The sequence below is a fragment of the Eucyclogobius newberryi genome, unplaced genomic scaffold, assembly GCF_026437365.1.
Source record: "Eucyclogobius newberryi isolate DKJ021-1_F unplaced genomic scaffold, fEucNew1.0.hap1 SCAF_12, whole genome shotgun sequence".
In the NCBI taxonomy this organism is placed as follows: domain Eukaryota; kingdom Metazoa; phylum Chordata; class Actinopteri; order Gobiiformes; family Gobiidae; genus Eucyclogobius; species Eucyclogobius newberryi.
The window spans coordinates 11255818-11277173 of record NW_027315746.1 but is presented as its reverse complement, the minus strand read 5'-3'; the positions used below and the strand labels follow the sequence as shown (position 1 = coordinate 11277173).

General features: G+C 43.6%; 2 protein-coding genes across 6 annotated transcripts in view; one reads left to right on the top strand and one right to left on the bottom strand.

Annotated features, from left to right (window-relative positions):
• On the top strand, positions 1-14488 carry sppl2 (signal peptide peptidase-like 2). 5 transcript variants are annotated; one of them, XR_011926055.1, is made up of 15 exons: positions 1-94; positions 1683-1799; positions 1997-2179; positions 2268-2357; positions 4787-4926; positions 7739-7881; positions 7963-8059; positions 8879-8995; positions 9615-9696; positions 9756-9830; positions 9905-9967; positions 10052-10151; positions 10392-10469; positions 11073-11316; positions 12206-12293. XR_011926055.1 is itself a non-coding variant. In XM_072440787.1 (15 exons), exons 1-15 carry the CDS (start codon positions 47-49, stop codon positions 12410-12412), a joined length of 1701 nt encoding a protein of 566 aa, XP_072296888.1. In that variant the 5' UTR covers positions 1-46; the 3' UTR covers positions 12413-14488. The 5 variants fall into 5 exon arrangements, 3 of the variants coding, with proteins under 3 accessions (XP_072296888.1, XP_072296886.1, XP_072296889.1); XM_072440787.1 differs by having other exon boundaries at positions 11073-11233; positions 12206-14488; XR_011926054.1 differs by having other exon boundaries at positions 9905-10151.
• The window catches only part of arhgef18a (rho/rac guanine nucleotide exchange factor (GEF) 18a), a 19447-nt gene continuing 12457 nt past the window's right edge, over positions 14367-21356 (bottom strand). The window contains exons 13-20 of the mRNA XM_072440784.1: positions 20313-20426; positions 20006-20094; positions 19842-19910; positions 19661-19708; positions 18338-18790; positions 17326-17662; positions 16055-16159; positions 14367-15452 (exon numbers count right to left, since the gene is read on the bottom strand). Coding sequence (XP_072296885.1) covers positions 15283-15452; positions 16055-16159; positions 17326-17662; positions 18338-18790; positions 19661-19708; positions 19842-19910; positions 20006-20094; positions 20313-20426 — 1385 coding nt within the window. The 3' untranslated portion in view covers positions 14367-15282. The remainder of the gene's footprint in view (positions 15453-16054; positions 16160-17325; positions 17663-18337; positions 18791-19660; positions 19709-19841; positions 19911-20005; positions 20095-20312; positions 20427-21356) is intronic.

Here is a 21356-nt window from a genome sequence, read left to right as displayed (position 1 = left end):
GAGCCGAGCCGTGGTCGATGGGGAAACAACAACAAGCTAAAGCATCATGAGGCTTCTCCAAACACTGCTGTGGCTGGTGTTTCTCCTGCAGAAGGTGAGACCGGCCGCATCCGCCCCGCTGTGACAGTCACGGCTCTTTATTGAACTCGTACCACGCCACGTGTTGAGAGGAAAACAGTTTAGCTGAGCATTAGCCGGAGTTAGCTCGGACACTGCTACACTGCATTAGCTTGCGGGTTTATCACTGGCCCTGCAAACTTCCTCTCACATCCAGCGCGGCCGAGCGTGCACACGGTCACTGCTTATTATTTACGGTCAATCACGGGTTTTTACTTACTCAACGTTAGTTTTTAATGTTAATGCAATTTAACGCGAATGTTAATCGTTTACTGCATCGCACGGAGTTAACGGTTAAATATACTGGTGTTTGTTGTTGACTTGTATCTAGTAAAACAAGTAATAAGTATAATAATGACTACAAGTAGTGATTACACTGAGTATTTCTTGGCACAGAATGGTGCGGCGAGTCTATAAATAGTACTGTGCTGTTTTTCTTTCTATTTGGTCATATCCTTCTACTTTCAATAATATGTTTCTAATAGTAAATGTTTCCATGCACACCAAAAATCAGATGATTGAAATGTCACGTAAACTGTTCCATTTGATGTGTTTTTTAAGGATCAGATTTCTCTTGTGGACGTAAACACACCAAAAATCTGATCTACCGTAATTATTGAGTTTGCTCAGTGCCTCATACTTTTTCTGGTGCAACCTCGAGATGCTATATTAGTATTATAACGGATTTTGATCCTCTCAGCTCCCACTGGCTCTCTCCTCTCAGCTCCCTCTGGCTCTCTCCTCTCAGCTCCCTCTGGCTCTCTTCTTCTCCTCTCGGCTCCTCTCGGCTCCCTCTGGCTCTCTTCTCAGCTCCCTCTGGCTCTCTTCTCAGCTCCCTCTGGCTCTCCTCTCAGCTCCCTCTGGCTCTCTTCTCAGCTCCCTCTGGCTCTCTCCTCTCAGCTCCCTCTGGCTCTCTTCTTCTCCTCTCGGCTCCTCTCGGCTCCCTCTGGCTCTCTTCTCAGCTCCCTCTGGCTCTCTTCTCAGCTCCCTCTGGCTCTCTTCTCAGCTCCCTCTGGCTCTCTTCTCAGCTCCCTCTGGCTCTCTTCTCAGCTCCCTCTGGCTCTCTCCTCTTCCTCTCAGCTCCCTCTGGCTCTCTTCTCCTCCTCTCAGCTCCCTCTGGCTCTCTTCTTCTCCTCTCGGCTCCCTCTGGCTCTTTTCTCTTCCTCTCAACGCCCTCTGGCTCTCTTCTCCTCCTCTCAACGCTCTCTTCTCTTCCTCTCAGCTCCCTCCGGCTCTTTTCTCTTCCTCTCGGCTCCCTCTGGTTCTCTTCTCCTCCTCTCGGCTCCCTCTGGTTCTCTTCTCCTCCTCTCGGCTCACTCTAACTCTCCTCATCTGAGTTCATGAGCACATGTTCACAGTAAAGTAACACGTGGTTTGTGCTATATGGTTTACTGAGCTGCTTTTGGTCACTAAGTTGTTTATTTGAATGAATAGATTTTCCCACACGTTTCACCGCTCTGATCATGATCTTAACTGTCCAAATGAATTCTTGCACTGAACTTTGCTCCATGATTTTGACATTGGGTGTTGTGCAGTGTTTTGACTCGTCTGTTCGTTGTCTTTAGGTGGTTGCAGAATATGGCATGGCTCATTTCAGTGACAAGGACAAAAGCAAAGGAAAAGATTACTGCATTTTCTTTAACTCGCAGTGGGCTCGGCTTCCTCAGGACCTCAACAAAGCTGTAAGTCACAGTTACATTCACAAAAAACGGTAGTATTAACAAGCATGTGCTGCAGTTGTGCTCAAGAAGGTGTGTTTAAACTCTTATACTCCCGCTCCTTCATTACAGACTAGACTAAACAAAACGGATAAATGTAATAGATGCTTATATAATATTGTGTGGCATTGTATAACCTCATTAGAGCGATTTTCTTGCAGTCTCGTCTCCAGATCTATAACCTGACGAGCTCTGTGCTGTGCTCAGCGTCTGAAGTGCCCGAGGGCGGCTTCCCAAACCGCATCCCCATGGTGCTGAGGGGCAACTGCACCTTCTACGAGAAGGTCAGACTGGCCCAGATCAATGGAGCCAAGGGCCTGCTCATCGTCAGCAAAGACAGACTGGTAATCCTGCAATTACATCTGCTGTCACCGGGATGAAGAGTAAATAATGTTATGGAGTGTGACTTGTGCTTGTTTTTGTCGTTTCCAGACGCCGCCAGCAGGAAACAAGACTCAGTATGAAGAGATCGACATCCCTGTGGCACTGCTCAGTTTTACAGACATGCAGGATATAAGCAAGGTGAGTACTGAGCAGAACTAACCCCACAGATGATGTCAAATACAGATTATGTAGTTTGACCGCGTTGTCATGGTTTACTGGGTTTTATCATCTCCAGAACTGTGAGAAACTGTTCAAAAAGACCTTGAGATATTGACATTTTAACAGTTATCATACCAGATATTTAGATACTTCGTGTTTGGTACAGACTGTTCGGTACAAACTGCTTTCACTGTTTCTCCTACTTTCCCAACCTTTCCCGTGTGATGTGAAGACCTATGTACTGTATTTTCTGTAGTATAATCACACCTTTTTTTCATAGTTTTGGCCGGGTGTGATTTATACTTATATTTATACTTATAAACTTATACTCCGGAGTGACTTATATGTGATATTATTTGTTATTTTCACACTTGCAACTGCATTTCATACTCCACTGCAACTTCTATATGTTTTTTTTCTTCTCTTTTATGCATTTTTTGGCTTATAGTTCTGAAAATACGGTATAAAAACTGTCATCGGCACAGCCCCGTGTGGCCTTTGGTGGAAGGTGGAACTCTGCACCTCACATTGTGTTTTCCTTGGATCGCTTCATACATAATTTCCAGAAGACAAACGAGGTGCTCTGTCAAATTGGTGGGAGCTCCTGGTCTAAAGTGGTCTCGGTCCATCAGAAGTAGTCCAGGATATGTCAGTATGTCCCAGCCTGCTCCAAGTCGTCCACCATTGTCCCTGTCCCCAAGAAGGATCACTGGACTTAATGACCACAGACCTGTGGCGCTGACGTCTGTGTTGACGCCGACCTCAAGTCACACACCTCCCCCTCTGCTGGACCTCCTGCTGGACCTCCTGCAGTTCACCTACAGAGCCAACAGATCTGTGGATGACGCTATCAACCTGGCACTACACTTCACCTGCAGCATCTGACTCCCCGGGAACCTCTGCCAGGATCCTGTTTGTGGACTTAAACTCTGCATTCAACATCATCCACCCTGCTCTGCTCCAGGACAAGCTCTCCCAGCTCAACGTGCCTGACTCCACCTGCAGGGGGAGCACTGACTTCCTGACTGATCGGAGGCAGTGCTGCTGGGGAAGAATGTCTCAGACACACGGACAATCAGCGCAGGAGCTCCACAGGGCTGTGTACTTTCTCCCCTGCTCTTCTCCCTGTACACAAACTGCTGCACCTCCAGCCAGGACGACACCACCCTCATCGGGCTCATCTCGTGTCATCTGGTATCCTGGTGCAGCGGTAACAACCTGGAGTTCAACGCCCAGAAAACAGTGGAGATGATCGTGGACTTCAGGAAACTCAAAGCCTCAAAGCCCCCTAGCCCCCCTCACCATCTCAGACTCCCCCATCTCCACTGTGGACTCCCTCCGCTTCTACAGCACCACCATCACCCGGGACCTCAAGTGGGGGCCCACCATCAGCTCCCTCACCGGGAAGGCCCAGCAGAGGATGTACTTCCTGCTGCAGCTGAAGAAAGCAAAGCTGCCAGCGGAGATGATGGTGCAGTTCTACACGGCCATCATCGAGTCCATCCTCACCTCCTCCATCACCGTGTGGTACACTGGAGCCACAGCCAGGGACAAACAGAGACTATAGAGCATTGTGCCTCTGCTGAGAAGGTGATTGGCTGCAGACTTCCATCTCTGCAGGACCTGTACGTCTCCAGGACTCTGGGACGAGCAGGTCGGATCACAGCTGACCCTTCTCACCCTGGATACGGTCTATTTGAGCCACTCCCCTCAGGCAGGAGGCCAGTCCCCTCAGGCAGGAGGCCACTCCCCTCAGGCAGGAGGCCACTCCCCTCAGGCAGGAGGCCACTCCCCTCAGGCAGGAGGCCACTCCCCTCAGGCAGGAGGCCACTCTCCTCAGGCAGGAGGCCACTCCCCTCAGGCAGGAGCGTACGGTCCATCCGGACCAGAACCTCCCGTCACAAGAACAGTTTCTTTCCCTCTGCCGTTGGACTCATGAACACTTCCTAAGCACTTTGCACTCACTGCACTGTTCACTTCTATTGCACTACATAATGTTATATTTTATTTATGTACATATTATGCCTATTTCTAACCTTATTTTAATTTTACTTACCTATTTTTATATATCTGGTAATTGTTTTGTATTCATTGTTCAATGTTTGTTGTTTGTGTTGCATGAATCACCAGGACAAGTTCCTCTGTTTTTGAATTTTTGTTAATTGACAAAAGGCAATAAACCTGATTCTGATTCTGAATGGAAAAGTGGTGACCCAGTGACAGGAAATGCCCGTCTTAACCTGGTCTGGAGCAGGTTCTGAGTTCACGTACTGTGACCCTCTAGTCCAGGTTCATAGTACAGAGTCTGGACCAATCCAAGTCCACACCAGCACTAAACCAGGCTCAAACCAGGACTAAAGTTTGACCTCTTGAGAGTTCATTGGCCAAACCGATTGTGTGTTTTTCAGAGTTTTGGGAAGGCGCAGCTCGTGGCCATGTACGCTCCCAACGAGCCTGTGCTGGACTACAACATGGTCATCATCTTTTTAATGGCAGTCGGGACGGTGGCCATCGGAGGGTACTGGGCCGGCAGCAGAGACAACAAGAAGTAAGGCCACGAACCCACTCGCCCAGGCCACAAACCAGGCTGGCTCCACCTTTATCTGTCACATTTACATTCAAATCTCTGAAAATATCTCCACCTTTCACCTATTACACTGCATGAAAGCCGACAAACACCAAGTATTAGTTATTACGTGTTATTGTACATAAGGAGGATGTAGTTGTGTAGTTACTAATAGTGTTTCCATGTTATTCCACATACAAATGGAAACATCTCTTATTTGATGTTATGAAATCCAAGCTTGTTTTTACCTCAAAGACAAAAGGCTTTAGCCGTACTCTTTTATTTCAGGCTCTTTTGATCTCATTAAACTCAAAGGATTGGAAACTGTCTAAATTTAGGTTTTCATGCCAAATCTCTTAACACACTTTTTCCACAATGATTCCCTCCCTTCCCCCATTTGCAAACCTGTCACTTATTTCCCTCTAAATGGATGTTTCTCAGGGGAAGATTAGTCATGAGGTCCTGATGTAAGATTCACTGTGTTGTTTGGAGTCTTCATAACCCTGTAAAGGTTGTCCACGTTTGTTGGACTGAGTCACTCGGGTTCTTAAACCTCACCCAGAGTCCACCCAAAGGTCTCTACAGGAGCAGCACAAACACTGGCTCGCTCTGTTCAGATCTTGTTCCAGAAATGATGGGACGTGGAGCAGTGATGTAAACAACAGAGTAACTCCCTCGTACGATAAAAAACAGTTTCACTATAAATTGGGATTAAGCTGATCGAAATAATATGTCTGTTTGCCATAACGCGACTGACCCGATATAAAACTAGCCCACTGAAACAAGAAAATCTGCATTTTGTTGTAAAAAAAACAAGAGAACCAACATTGCCTTAAACAAGTTGGTTTGCCTCTGTCAGCGCCACTGTTCGCCCATCGTTCATGTCACGCTCTATCACGGTGTGGCTTGATTTAAATTTGACTTACGCAATGCATTCTGGGATTGAAACACGCCCAGCAGCGTCATCACAACAAACATGGCGGCGCCCATGTCCCCCGCATGTTCCCCCCGCTCGCCTTCACTACCAAAATAAAGGATAGCGGCGTACAAAAGGTCGATTGAAATATCTTAATCGTGAGATTTAGTCTCCTGATCGGGTTGAAGCCTCTGACCCCTGACCTCTGACCCCTGGACTGTTGAAGCTTGACCCCTGGACAGTTGAAGCCCGACCTGTTGAAGCCCGACCCCTGGACTTTTGAAGCCCGACCCCTGGACTTTTGAAGCTTGACCCCTGGACAGTTGAAGCCCGACCTGTTGAAGCCCGACCCCTGGACTTTTGAAGCCCGACCCCTGGACTTTTGAAGCCCGACCCCTGGACTGTTGAAGCCCGACCTGTTGAAGCCCGACCCCTGGACTTTTGAAGCCCGACCCCTGGACAGTTGAAGCCCGACCTGTTGAAGCCCGACCCCTGGACTTTTGAAGCCCAACCCCTGGACTTTTGAAGCCCGACCCCTGGACTGTTGAAGCCCGACCCCTGGACTGTTGAAGCCAGACCCCTGGACTGTTGAAGCCCGACCCGTGGACTGTGGAAGCCCGACCCCTGGACTGTGGAAGCCCGACCACTGGACTTTTGAAGCCCGACCCCTGTACTTTTGAAGCCCGACCCCTGGACTGTTGAAGCCCGACCCTTGGACTGTGGAAGCCCGACCCCTGACCTGGACTGTGGAAGCCCGACCCCTGGACTGTGGAAGCCCGACCCCTGGACTGTGGAAGCCCGACCCCTGGACTGTGGAAGCCCGACCCCTGGACTGTGGAAGCCCGACCCCTGGACTGTGGAAGCCCGACCCCTGGACTGTGGAAGCCCGACCCCTGGACTGTTGAAGCCCGACCCCTGGTGGTCACTCCGAGTCAAAAAATGGCAACATTTGGATCTTTTTTTTTTTTGCCTTCAAAGTAAAAAAAATAGGAATTTGCCTACCGTCCGACCCACTTGAAAAATGTTGGCTCGGGTTACAGCAAACAGACTGGGGCAGCCATATAAAGAATCATCTTATTTTCTGTGATTCATAATGTATTTTTTTACTTCTGAAAAAACACACAAAGTAGATAAGACGAGACAGACAAGAGACAAAGTAATGATATGTAGAACTTGGATGGTTGTTTTTCATGTTGTCATAGCTTCATTATAATGTCATTATTTGCATTACGGCTGCAACTAAAGATGACTTTTACAATCGATTAATCCAGCTGTTATTCTGTTATGAATTGATTTAGTCGTTAGAATGCGAAACATGAGATTTTGACTTAATTAGCTCAAGATGAAGCTAAAGTGAAGCCACACGAGGACTATATTTACTGCTGGAATATATTTACAGTCGAGAGTTTTCATTAAAAAGACTAAATTTACACATTTGCCGAGTCATAAAACCGTCTCTCTGCTCTCAGCATGTTCTGGAGCTTATGTATAGACGATTATTAAAATGACTAAATTAGTTGACAATTTCAATTAAAAACGAGTTACGATTAATTGATTAACTCGTATTATGCATTTTAATACGTCCTTGCATCATTGTAATCATCATGTTACGTCATATAAAAGCCAGGGAAATATTTACTCCATACTTTAATTCAATAAAATGATTCAAGCTGAGCCATGGAAGCAGAAATGTGTTTGTTTTAGTTCTTCATGCTGAGATCTCCAGTAAACTACAGAATAATGACCTGTATATTTATCGTCTCCAAGGATTGTGCCTAGAATCTTCCACGTTATGACATTAAAGCTCTGCAGTGCACCTTTAACTCCTTTATATAGCCTGTAGTCTATGGAAAACACTGTATTTAACGTACTTTACAGGCGTTACATGAAGCACAAGCGAGACGACGGCGCAGACAAACAGGCGGAGGACATGGTGGACGTCACTCCCATCATGATCTGTGTGTTCGTGGTCATGTGCTGCAGCATGCTGGTGCTGCTCTACTTCTACTACGACTACCTCGGTACGGCAGATACACACCTAACCACTACTGTATATGTACTTTTGTGAACGTGTATTTGAATGGAGCTGGTTTCTGTGGCAGCGTTTTGGGTGATCGCCATCTTCTGCCTGGCCTCGTCCGTGGGGCTCTACAGCTGCCTCTGGCCCTTCATACGCAGACTGCCTTTCTGCAAATGCAGGTACGTCTTTCAGTACTTGGCATTTATATTCCGTGTATAGTGTCAGGTACCCTATTTTCTGGACTATAAGTCGCACCGGAGTATAAGTCGCACCAGCCAAAAAATGCATAATAGAGAAGAAAAAAACATATATTAGTCTCACTGGAGTATAAGTCGCATTTTTGGGGGAAATTCATTTGAAACAGATTAGAGAACATGGTGAATAGGTGTTTGTATGCTAACGCTAACACCTTCAGCTACATGAGGCACAGACAGAACTGTGGTAAGTGTCTGGTATGTTAACGTAACATATGAACAGTTATTCAGATAACTATAGCATAAAGAACATGCTAACAAGTTTACCAAAGCATCAGTTTTACCCCAAATCACTAAATCCATTGAATTCTTCTTCCTCTGTGTCACTTCTAAACAACTCCAGAGGAAGAGGAAGTGCAGGTTCTTCTTCTGCGTCGCTTAGAGCCTAGAGCGCCCTCTTGTGGTTGTCATGTGAAAATAACAAATAATATCACATAAGTCGCTCTGGAGTATAAGTCTCACCCCGGCCTAAACTATGAAAAAAGGTGCAACTTATAGTCCAGAAAATACGTTAATTGCGTTTAGTTGATCAGTGATGACATCGATTTGTTTGCGCTTCAACAGAAAGACAGAAGACATTGCTTAATATGTGGGAGAGAATAATGAGTTTATTCCGTCGTTTGCCGTGTACATTTGACTTTTCTCTTTGAGCCAGTGTACAATTGGAGTCAGACACTTGCTCAGGTTCTAGAGACACTACGGTAAATACCAGTAGTGTCTCTAGAACCCCTGCTCTCTCCTCAGGATCCCGGAGAACAACCTGCCGTACCTGCACAAGCGTCCTCAGATCCGGATGCTGCTGCTGTCCGCGTTCTGCGTCGCCGTGAGCATCACCTGGATGGTGTTCCGCAACGAGGACCAGTGAGTGAGACATACAGCGCTTTTCAAACGATGGGATGAAGAAGCAGCGGTTTTGTACACAATGGAGAGACATGCCACAAAAGTTAAAATATTTAAGCTGTTTGGAGTAGTTTTAACTTGTTTTCTCCAGTGAACTTAAATTATTTTACTTTTCATTTCATCAAGGTTAGATTCATCTTAAAAATAAGGCCATTTAACTATTAACTATCTAATTTCATGCAGAATTCTCTTTTTTGAGTTTGATTTATTTAGTTTTGACCTGTAAATCTATCTATATATCTATCGTTTTTAGATAATTTTTCCTTTGCACTCTGATGCTTCTACAAACAAAATCTGAATTATTTTACTTTTCATTTCATCAAGGTTGGATTAATCTTTAAAATAAGGCCATTTAACTACTATCTAATTTCAAGCTGAATTCTCTTTTTCAAGTTAGATTTACACGTCAAAACAAAATAAATCAATCTATATTCTGAATTTAAGTCATTTTTAGATTGTTTTTCCATTGCACACTGACAATTTCTACAAACAAAATCTGAATTATTTTTGCTTGTTATACAGTTTTTTATAATTCACACTTAATATCCATGCCTGCAGTGACCTTTGACCCTCTGTGCAGGTGGGCGTGGGTGTTGCAGGACGCACTGGGCATCACCTTCTGTCTGTACATGCTCAAAACAGTCAGACTCTCCACGTTTAAGGTAAAACGACACTCTTTACACTTTAAATGTAAGTGTTTTTCACAGTGTGTTTCCCTCAGGCCTGCACCATCCTCCTGTCAGTGCTGTTTGTCTACGACGTCTTCTTTGTTTTTATCACTCCCTTCTTCACAAAGGTACTGCATTTCTCTCATTAAAACCAGCTCATGTGTGTGTGTTTTTATATATATTGTGTTGCTGTTTTCCTCAGAGCGGTGAGAGCATCATGGTGGAAGTGGCAGCTGGTCCGTCAGACTCGTTCACACACGAAAAGGTTAAATGCGACTCAAACGCCTCTTTTCTGTTTTTATTACGTTTGTTTTATTTGTGTGTGTTGTATATTTGTGATTGTGAACAGCTGCCCATGGTGCTCAAAGTGCCCCGGCTGAACTCGTCTCCTTTAGCTCTGTGCGATCGGCCGTTCTCTCTGCTGGGCTTCGGGGACATCTTAGTCCCAGGTAAGAACAACGTTTAATATTAACGTTTAATATACTTGAAAAAGCTCAACGCGATCTATTGATAAAAGAAAATCAAGGACCCTGAACTTAAACCTAAGAATATGCAGCTTATTGTTGTTATTCTTACATTTGGTGTGGACTTGTAGCGTTACCTTTGGACTTGATTTGTATGATATAATAACTGACTGTGTTTACTGTGGGACGGCTTCAGTAACAGTCATCATTTGCTTGTCGTTGCAGGTCTGTTAGTGGCTTATTGTCACAGGTTTGACATTTTAATGCAAACGCCCAGGATCTACTTTGTGGCCTGCACCATTGGTAAGTTTGTCACTGTTGTACATGATTTAACACACACTCCAGGTTTAGAGGAGCAGACGTTTACAGTTTAATTACAGTTTATTCTCTAAATTAATGTAAAGTTATTTCAATTTAATCTACACTGCCTGTCCACAAAAAGAAAGTAGCCACGTGGATTCAACTAAGCAAGTCCAGTAGGTCCTCTCCTCCTCCTGCTGGACAACTGCTGCAGGTGATGATTTTTCAGCTGCTGCACAGTATTTAAACCCAACTAATGCAGTGAGTGAGTCTCCTTTTCTGAAACAACCATGTGGAGAGACGAATCCCGTGGTCATGTTGCAGAAGCTTATTGAAACTAGAGCACACATTCACTGCACCATAATCAATTCCAACTATTAGAGCGCGTGTCTTTTGTTTTTTTGTTAAGTAAAGTGCTTTTATCTTGCCGTTGAAGTCACATTAACATGACTTTATCACAGAGTTTGATCTCATAACGCTGGAGAACTGCTCAAACGCCTCATAATGCTCTTAAATGTGACGACATCTTGAAACCTTATGTCCTGGTGAGTGACTGAGGGTAAATTGGCAGTATTGTTGTTCTGACATGTTCCTCTGCTCCTGCAGCCTACGGCGTGGGGCTCCTCATCACCTTCGTGGCCCTGGCCCTGATGCAGATGGGGCAGCCGGCCTTACTCTACCTGGTGCCTTGTACTCTGCTCACCAGCCTCACGGTGGCGCTGTGGCGCAGAGAGCTGCCCCAGTTCTGGACAGGAAATGGATTTGTGGTGAATACCAGTTTGATATGAGCAACTGCTCCTTCTATGGACGAGCAAAAACACAAGAGCCCAAAACAATCTTAGTATAACTAGTTGAGTAAATCTTTTGAATATTACATGGAGTTCTTTCTGTTCTGTCTTTGGTCTCACTGTGAGTGTGCTCTAGGATGCCACAGCGCCCTCTACTGTCTGTCTTTACTCCTGATCTGTGATCATGACAGGGGTCTTTACAGGGGTTAAATCCATGCTCTCAGTGGTCACTTTATTAGACAAAGCTGCTGCAGAATACAGGCTTCAAAATACAAACACCGGCTTAATTAACGCTAATATTAAGCAACGTACTGATTTAAAACACTTAAGTCACATCAGTTAAGTGCTTAAGCTGTGATCTGACTTGACTATAATCTCTTTTCACAGAGAAAAGTCCGAAAAAGAAAAAACGGCGTTGAAACTCAGAGGACAAGTTGTAGAAGGAGAGGCTGAGGAGATAGAAAGTTTACAAAATTACGATCAACCACTTATCAACCTTTCAAGACCAGAAAACTAAGTAAGATGTTCTATTATCCAAAATAAAGTCTGGAGGTCCTAATAACGTGGCCACTGGTTTACGGGGTGAACGGTGTGCGCTTGTTCTTCACATTTCTCACGTTTTGTTGGAATGTTTTGCCTCTTTTTTTAAACTCAATCCTTTCAAAATAACGGTAATTAACTTATTGATTATTCCAGGGCTGCACCAGGAGGACGAGTCTGACTATGACAATACAACACTTTTTATAGATTTTACACTGACAAACGAGTCTAGATGGGTCAAGACTGCTACTTTGCATCTATAAACGTGTCTTATTTGTTTGAAAAAGTACTCACTAGACTCTTATTTGTGTTGATTTGAAACTGGGACATGATCTTCAGACTGTGGTGCTGCCCTGGCCACGCCCCCTCCTCACGCGTCACCGTTTGAACTCTGGTTTTTGTCCCTGGCAGGCCGCCGTAGCGCTCGCTCCCATCACCTGTACACAGACGCCGGTGCCGGCCGCAGAGACACCCGCCTCACGAGCCCCGCCCGCCTCACGAGCCCCGCCCCAGACGCCCGCCCAGGAAAACGCCCCAGACCTGAACCCGGAGCTGGACTCGCACCAGGACCCTAAAGAGGTGCTGCTCGAGGACAGAGACGGCCGCAAATCCAACTGAAGGACACTAGTGTTTTTGTCTTCATCATGTCACATATTTTATTATCAGTAAATGAACACTTGGGGCAAGGGAAGACGGAAAGGTTTAGTCATTTCAACAAAATTCTGTGTTTTTTCCTTGTACTTTCCCATAAAAGTTACTGAGCAGTTTATAAACTCCCAAAAAGGCAGCTGCTAATCAATACATTATATTTATATTATTGATACTTTTCGCCCACGCAAATGAGCTGACCAAACTACAGGGGGCGATCTAATGGATAGGTTAATACTTTGTGAACGTGGTTTAGATTTACACATCACGTCGTGTAGTAGTGGGCAAAATATACAAATTAGCAATATTTAGAATTTATTTGCACTTTTCTTTATTCCTTAACCTTCGTTTAACCAGAAAAGTCCCACTGAGAACATTTGTCAAGGGAATCATCACAAAAACGTGTCAAACCATAAATCCCATAATCCTGAACTATTGAAATCAGTTTAATTTCCAGACTTTGTTGTCGTTGCAGAAAAATGTGAATGAACCTTTTAAAATGAACCACAAAAGTGCAGAAATATCACTTTATACCTTTTGTTTGGTGAAGTCGCTTTTGTCTCTTTTGATTTCGTTTAATAGTTTTCTAATTTTCCTTCAAATCATGTTTATTATGATCAATTATTCGATAATGACCAGGAACCTTTAGTCTACTTTTGGACACATTTAGTTCAAATTGGTCCATAAAATAATGTGAAAAATAACCAAATGTGTGTTTAGCTCTTCAACAGTAAACGACTTCTATGTTGATCCATCAGTTTTTGCAAAATACTATTTATATTTACAAATTAGAAGTAGTTTAACCGGGATAAGTTGATTTTGTGTCCCTCGTGTTATGAAGCGACGCCTTAAACTGTCCCTTCAACACGGCCTTAACCTTTCAAATGAAATGACTCAAATCTTAATCTTTCATCTTTGTTTTACCCGGTCTCCTCGTTTTGACACTGAGCCAAAATGTTTCAGTTTAAACCTCTCGTTATGCACAAACGATAAAGAAAAGAGTTCATGTCATGTTTTTGAGTTTAGCCCAGTTTATTATGAGCAGTGTAATCTCCAGTTGTACCCTCTGCCACCACAGGCATTCTGGGTAAAATGTGGCTACGACAGTGACTTTTTTTTATATTTCTGGGCTTTAAACTGTTACAAGTTCAGACCGGCCGACAAATCATGTGAATTGAGTTGTTCTTTTAGGCGACTTTCTGGCCCAAATATCTAACTTTACGAGTCCTTTTTTGATCTTGTTTCATATTTTTTATTGGAGCACTTTGTTTTCAACAGATTTGAGATTTATTCACTTAAAACTGGTGTTAAAAAGCAATCGTGGATCTAAAACACTTCATATCATATGTGCATTATTGCTTTGTCATTTTTCCCGACATATTAGCAGTAACAGGACTGTAACAATTAACTGACTAATTGTGACTTTAAGAAAATAATCGTCTTTTGATAATTGTGATGGTAATCCATTATTAAATACAAAATTAATCAGGTTTTCCTCAATACCTTCTGTCACTACATTTCAACATGTATTTGGTCGATTATTTATTAAAGGCTCAAAGTGCAAGAAAAATGATCGTTTGACAAGTCGAATACTAAAATACTTGTTTTAGTAAGAAGGGATTTTCTCGTTAGTAAAAGAGTAATCCCTCTAAATCTGTCAAACAATGTCATTTTCGCAGCCCGATGTGGTCACGCCTGGTTTATTGGAGGTTTATTTACCGGGTTCAGGCCTTAACTGTGTAAAACGGGAAGTTGAATGTTTTGATTTTTACAACCGTCGTTTTCTATTCGCTGCGTTGTGTGTGGAGCCAGAACGGATGAAACCAATGTTAGACTAGTTTAAAACATTTGCACAATATTTTTTCAACGGACTGTGTTACTTCTCTTGGTATTTATGGGGAAGAGAAGAAAACAACACGAACACGAGAAGTGACTGATTTTTATTATTATTTTGTTGTCAGTTTGTTGTCACCAAGTGGTTTTTAACGCTTCTGTTGAAGAAGTCTGCAGAATATTACAATAAAGGAACATTGTATTTACCTTTTGGACATCCGTGTGTTCTATTCCAGCTCAAAGAAAGATGACGATTTAATAGAAAATAAATCATGTTATTGTAATTCTAGATAAATCCATTTGGGCCAGTTTATCTGAAGCTTGACATGATCAGAATTAACCTTTTTATGCACAGTTTGATCTAAATAATAGACATTTTTGATACAATACAGACCTAAAATGAATGTCTCAGGACTTATTTAAGGATTGGCTTGGTTGTCCTGTCGTCTGAGCTCAAACATTTCAATATGAGGTTTGGAGGCAATAAACGTTTGGAATAAACTTTAAGAACTTCAGGCCACCAGGGGGCAGTGAAGGGACAAACTGAACACTTCCACTACTTTATGAATAAAACTGTCTCTTTACAGCAGCGTGAGAGTCGACATGTTTTAAAACAAGACAAAATGACCGACCATCTGCCTCGACAGGAAACGCTCATAAAAACATATTTACAACTTTTGTACAGTAGAATTACCGCCGTGTCAGCAGCGAATCTTTTTTTCCCATTAAGTCAAAAGAACAAGCAGCAAAACAACAGTCCCTTTAAAATCACGTGATCTTTTGACATTTGTGTTCAAACTACAATAAAAACTAAAATCTGAGTTAAGAAAACGTGCTTCTTACAAAAGCCTCTCAGTTCGTCACAGTTCAGTGATATGGTCAGTGATATTTTCCCAGCAGCCTTTGCGTCCGAGCTCCAGTCCATTAAAAAAGGTGCAAATGTCTCTAAACCGTTTGTTCGTCTCGATAAAACGTGTTGGAGGAGGAGGAGGAGCCGCACCTGTCGATCAGAGGAAGATCTCCTTTGGGTGCCGGGACTCCAGGAGGTCTTTGGGGAAAGGAGGAGGCAGAGGGGGAGGAGGAGGAGCAAGAGGAGCGTTGCCGCTGTTCCGTCTGGAAGAGCTCAGGGACGGGGAGGGCTTCACGTTCAGGGACTGTCCCGGCGGAACGAACAGGTCTGAGGACACAACAGCCAATCAGATACTGCGGCATCAACGTGAAATGTCACTTTTTGTATCGTATTTTCCGGACTATAAGTCGCACCCTTTTTCATAGTTTTGGCCCGGATGCGACTTATATTTACATTTATACTTATACTCCGGAGTGACTTATATGTGATATTACTTGTTATTTTCACACTCGCAACCGCATTTCATACTTCAGTGCGACTTATATATGTTTTTTCTTCTTTGTTATGCATTTTTTGGTTGCTGTGACGTATACTCTGGAAAATACGGTACTAAAAAGTGTCATTTTAGCACAAAACTGTGCAGCTCTGTGCTCTAAAACCGCCTCGATGTGCAGCGTGTTTGTGTATTACGAACACGCCTACATTAGGATCACGAGGCGGGCGTCTGGGGTTTAAACGAGTCCCCGTCAGTACCCTCAGTACCCCCCGTCAGTACCCCAGGTCAGTACCCCCCCGTCAGTACCCCCCCGTCAGTCCCCCCCCCGTCAGTCCCCCCCCCCGTCAGTCCCCCCCCCGTCAGTACCCCCCCCGTCAGTACCCCCCGTCAGTACCCCCCGTCAGTACCCCCCGTCAGTACCCCCCGTCAGTACCCGTCTTGTGGATGCTCTGAGGGCTGGACTTCCTCTGGGCCCTCAAACTTCCTCCCTCTTTCCCGCTCGCTCGGATCGGCACGACCTCTCGCACGTCGATGTTCGCTACGGTTGACGAGAGAAAAGACAAGACACGAGATCGTAAGTTATGAAGAGATTATAACGTGCCCCGGAGCTGAAAAACCACAACAACGTTATAATTACAGGTTTGAGTTACAGTTTATTTAGAGAATAAAGCCGTTTTTAAAAGTGTTTTGTGTTTTTGTCCAGACCAGGAATGTCAAGATTTATTATTTTTATTTAAGTTAAATTATAATGGTAAAGACTAATAAATTATAATCCTGACATTTTTAGATGAAATTTTTTTGTACTTTTTTTAGTTCAATTAAAAGAAGTGAAAATTTTTTGCAGCAAAATTAAGTCCTTTCTGTTCAACCAATAATTGTTTAGTTTTTGTTTTAATTTTTATCAAATGTAAAGAAAAGTTACGATTTAGGAACTAAATCAAGTCTTTTTTTATCAGTTCAATTAAAAGAAAAGAAGTGACTATTTCAGAAGCAAAATTTAGTCCTTTCTGCTCAACCAGTAAACCTAAATGTAAAGTATTTTTTTAGGCCGTGGCGCGGTCAAATAACCCCTGCCATTTAGCCTCATGGCTAACCCTGACCCTTAGCCCTGACCCTTAGCCCTGACCCTTAGCCCTGACCCTTAGCCCTGACCCTTAGCCCTTGACCCTTAACCCTTGACCCTTAACCCTTGACCCTTAACCCTGACCCTTAACCCTGACCCTTAACCCTGACCCTTAACCCTGACCCTTAGCCCTGACCTTAACCCTAACCCTAACCCTAATCCTAATCCTAACCCTGACCCTGACCCTGACCCTGACCCTGACCTTAACCCTAACCCTAACCCTGACCCTGACCCTGACCTTAACCCGGCGCGGTCAAATAGCGCAGCAGTTTCAGGAGCCGCGGCACAAAAACCCTGCAGTTTCGGCCGCGCGCCGTGGCTCTGTAAACACTCTCAATTTTTTAACTATGCGTTTATGTCAAAATTGATCATTCAGAAGGTTTGATTTGATAAAGCAGGTCACACACTGAGGAGCGGTGATGAGTTAAGGAAACGAGATGCAAAGAACATTTAGGCTTTTATCATTGTTTTGGTCATTGTGAATAATCTCTGTTTATTCTCAGGACATAATGGTTACAAACGTCCCTCGTCCGGATGATAAACGGATAAAAAGCTGGATTCCCGTGCGGTTGTGCTCTGACCTGCGCTGCTGGTCCTCTTGTGTTTGTGCTTGAGCTTCTTCTTGCCGACGCCCTCCAGTTTGCCGACGCCCTCCAGTTTGGTGGGGATGACCTGCTCGAGGGCGGGCGCGGCGGGTCGCAGGAGGGCGTGGCCGCGGGGGAGGCTGGGCGTGTAGGGTTTGGAGGCTTTGTGGCTGATGCTCTCTCGTCGGGGAGGAACCTTTGGAGGAGGAGCCTCTTTGGGGTCGAGCTTTTGCGTCGGGGCGACCGGCGTGACGAAGGGCGTGACGAAGGGCGTGGCCGTGATGTTCCCCACGGTGCTGAGCGTGCTCCTGAAGGACGGGACACTGTACAGACCCTGGACCAGACGAACGCACCAAGAGGAAAAGGAGGTTAGTGAGAATAAAGTCTGTAAAACCTGGGACAGACGGGACGTTTCTGTCAAGACTGCGTGTGTTTGTCTTTTTGTCTTCTATAATATAAAATAAAAATCTCATTTGTCCATTTGTCTCAGATGAACAGAGAAGGAGAACGCTTAGATGTGTTTTCACCATGTTTTTTCACTTTGTTATTCTAGTGCGATTTACAATTTAACATATACAACATAATCCAAGGCCAATTCTTGTTAGAATCAATATTGATATTTTACATTTAACGTCAAATATATAAACAAATATAAGTACATTTAAACCTTAAATACATTACTATTTTTTGCAAAAAGTAAATCGAGTATTTTTTTAAATGCAGTTTGGAGAAAAAAATTAAATAAATAATATATAAAAAAAAAAAAAAAAAAATCTAAATTATTTGTTAATTTATGATATTGCAATTTCAAACGTGATTTTGATATCATATAAACTTGATACTCAATACAGAGTTCAATACCACAATGATTACACACACAAAAAAAAAAAAAAAAACTACACCATAAACTGTAATTTTCTTTCTTGATGTGATGATGTGATTTTATACTAGTTTGAAGATCCGTCATTAGCCTCTGTGTTTGACCCTCTGACACGCCCGTCGCTCTCACTTTGGGGTCCAGTCCCGGGTTGACCGAGCTAATGTGCCTCTTCAGTTTCTCCAGCTTCTTCTTCTCCACCTCGTGCTTGTCCCGGTCCCGCTCCAGACTCTTGAGCGCCTCCCGCAGTCGCTCCAGGTCGTGCTGGTACTCGTCCCTCTGCGCCTCCAGCCCGGCGCGCTCCTCCGCCAGCTTCTGCTCCCTCAGCTGACACTCCTGGTCCTTCCGCCGCACCTCCTCCTCCAGCACCTCCATCTGGACCCTCTGCTTGTCCCGCTCCTTCTCCCAGCGCGTCTGCTCCTCGCGCTGCTGCGCCTGCATCTTCTGGAGGTTGGCCAGCTCCTGTTTCTGGCGCTCGGCGTTGCGCTGGTTTTCTTGCTCCAGCAGTGCGTTGCCTTGTCGAGCCGAGCGCTTGTTCTTGGCCTGGAGCAGCTCCATCTGGCTGCTGTGCGTCGCCAGGACGACCTGAGGAGACACGGGACCAGGTTACACCCTTCACGGTCGCTGAGGGAACGGGAGGTGACGAGGGATTAAGAACGCCGCGATCATTCGGTCAATAATCAGGATTATTCACAACAACAGTAAGAACTAAACAGTCTAAAAATGATTTACGCTACGAAAATACAAGATTAAAATTGAATATAACTTAATTTAATGTAATTTGAATGAGTTGCATGTAATAACTGTTTACGACTGAAGAGTTGGAACTGTAAATGTTTTTCTGTGTAAAAAAGATGCAAATAATTTAAAGTTAACACTTTAACACGGCTTCTTTTCATTCACACTATTTAATGTAAAATAAAGAAAGCTTTAATTTTTATTCATCCTAAATAAATAAAATAAAGGACTAATGAAATAAATTAATGAAATAATAATATTTTTAGAAGCAAAAGCAAGTAATTTTTAGTAAAAAAAAATACACCCAAATGTAAAGTACTTTTTTTCTGGCTTTTTTGTCTGATAAAGTTTATTTTGTGTTCAGTAGTTTTCATAAAGCTGGTCACAAACATGAGGAATAGTAACAACTGTAAATAATGGTTAAATGGTGTTGCATTTTCTTCCATAATCGCAACACTAAACGTTTCTATGGCGACATCTCTACATCATATAAACCTGCTTTTGTCCGTTTCATATTATGACTGAGAACATCCTGCTGAGTTTAGAATAACACATGTGTCAGTATCACGTTTGTCACAGATCTATACTGACTCTGATGCACGAGCGACACGTTTCAATCCTTTTATTTAATACAATCTTTGGAGTATAAATGTCACTTTTGAGGCCGCTCCTGATCATAAACGCACTGGTTGGAGATGCGGGTGACGGAGGATTTACCTGTAAACTGTTGAGTCTTTGAGAGAGCAGCAGCATCCGCTCACACACCTGTGCAGAGGAAATGAACAGAAGAATGACAAAACTGATACTTTCAGCAGCAGTTTTACAAAATCTATCACTTTTCCAGGATTCTGAACATCTACATTTCCTTTGATGCAGTCGTTGTGACAGAGAAACTCACCAAACGTGTGTCTTCTTCTGGTAAATGAGTCAAAGTGCTGGCCTGTGTTTCTGTGTCGTCTCCATCGGCCTGAAGAGAACAAAAGACACATTTAATGACTAAATAAAGACATGGGAAGCAGCAGTTTTAATACTAATACTACTACTAATAATACTTTCACTCACCGACAGCTCAAGACCCCCGGAATAAACCGTTTCCTCGAACTGAAGATCTGAACCGAGCTCAGCGTCCAGATCTTCAGCAGCATCTCCATCTGAACAACACAAAGTACAATTGTCTAATTCACAAATGTTAAGCAACATGACACAAAGTGAGAGTACATTTAATACTGTGAGAGGATCAGGAGCAGTGAGAAAAACTTTAAAATGGTATAAACACATCATTCTGAATGTGTGTTGCCAGTGCAGAGAAGCAGATTACAGGCACTTTTCCTTTTAAGGCTGATTTACTGATCGTTCATATAAATCTTACTCATGTTACGCGCCGGGTCGTCGCTGGACTCGTCGCCGGACTCGTCTAAAACATCAGATTCTTCCGGTTGCATCTGTTTGACCCTCATCATGAGCAGGCTCTGCAGACTTTCCACTGAAACAAACATTCACAAGGATTAGAACCAAAACATCACATTGTAGGTGTTTAAATGACAGTGGTACTGCTGTGAACGAGGCGACGGTGGAATGACATAAACTAACAAGAAACAAAAGCTTCAAGGATTTAAAGGGTGAATATTATGCATTATCAGCCTTTAAACTTGCTCTTGAATACTTTTAGTTTGGCATCTCACAAAAAGAAGAACAAAATTATATTTGGATCTCTGCTGTTGACCCCAGGACTAGCCACCTACAGGCCGCAGAGGGAATTACACACAGTTTAATACAAACATTTTGGTGCATGTCACGCGGTTTACTTCCTGGTTCTTGAACGTTGTACTGATCGTGATTAGACGGGAGAAATTCACAGAACGAGTTTGGAGATGATTTATGGATGAAAAAAAAAACACCAGAAGATTCTCAGAGCCATGTCACAGATCGAGGAAACATGCTGGCGTAATCCCTCATTAGTCCAAGAGTGTTCCATTGTAGAAAAACATTCAATTGTAGTCATCTAACAATTTTTTTTTAGGAAAAATTAAACGTTGACACTCATCCGAGAGTTATTCTCAATCTGCGAATCAAGACCGGGAACTCAGATATTTAACCTACTTTAAGTAGGCCCTGCCCACTGGGCGGGACCTCCTGATACAGGGTGTTTTTTGTTTTCACTAGAAACTAGCCTCTTTGTTTCCCATCAGTCCTTTAATGGACTATCAGCCTCCTATTGTAACCTGGCTTACTCCCTCTCCTCCCTGTGTAACTGATTAGCATCCGAAAGCCCTGGGCGTCTACCTCAGGGATGCAAAATTCCATTATAAACCACAGGAAGGTCTTTCTTTTTTTACAAAAATTGCCTCTTTCAATCCATCTTTTTACCCTGCTTAGAATCTTCACCTCACTGTCTTTGATAGAGTGGTTTGTG

Excerpts from the sequence above, each read along its gene's own strand:
- sppl2 (XM_072440785.1), top strand. The coding sequence starts at position 47 with ATGAGGCTTCTCCAAACACTGCTGTGGCTGGTGTTTCTCCTGCAGAAG. Across the intron at positions 1,800-1,996 it reads CTCAGGACCTCAACAAAGCT|TCTCGTCTCCAGATCTATAA; the intron begins GTAAGTCACAGT and ends ATTTTCTTGCAG. Across the intron at positions 9,697-9,755 it reads TCAGACTCTCCACGTTTAAG|GCCTGCACCATCCTCCTGTC; the intron begins GTAAAACGACAC and ends TGTTTCCCTCAG.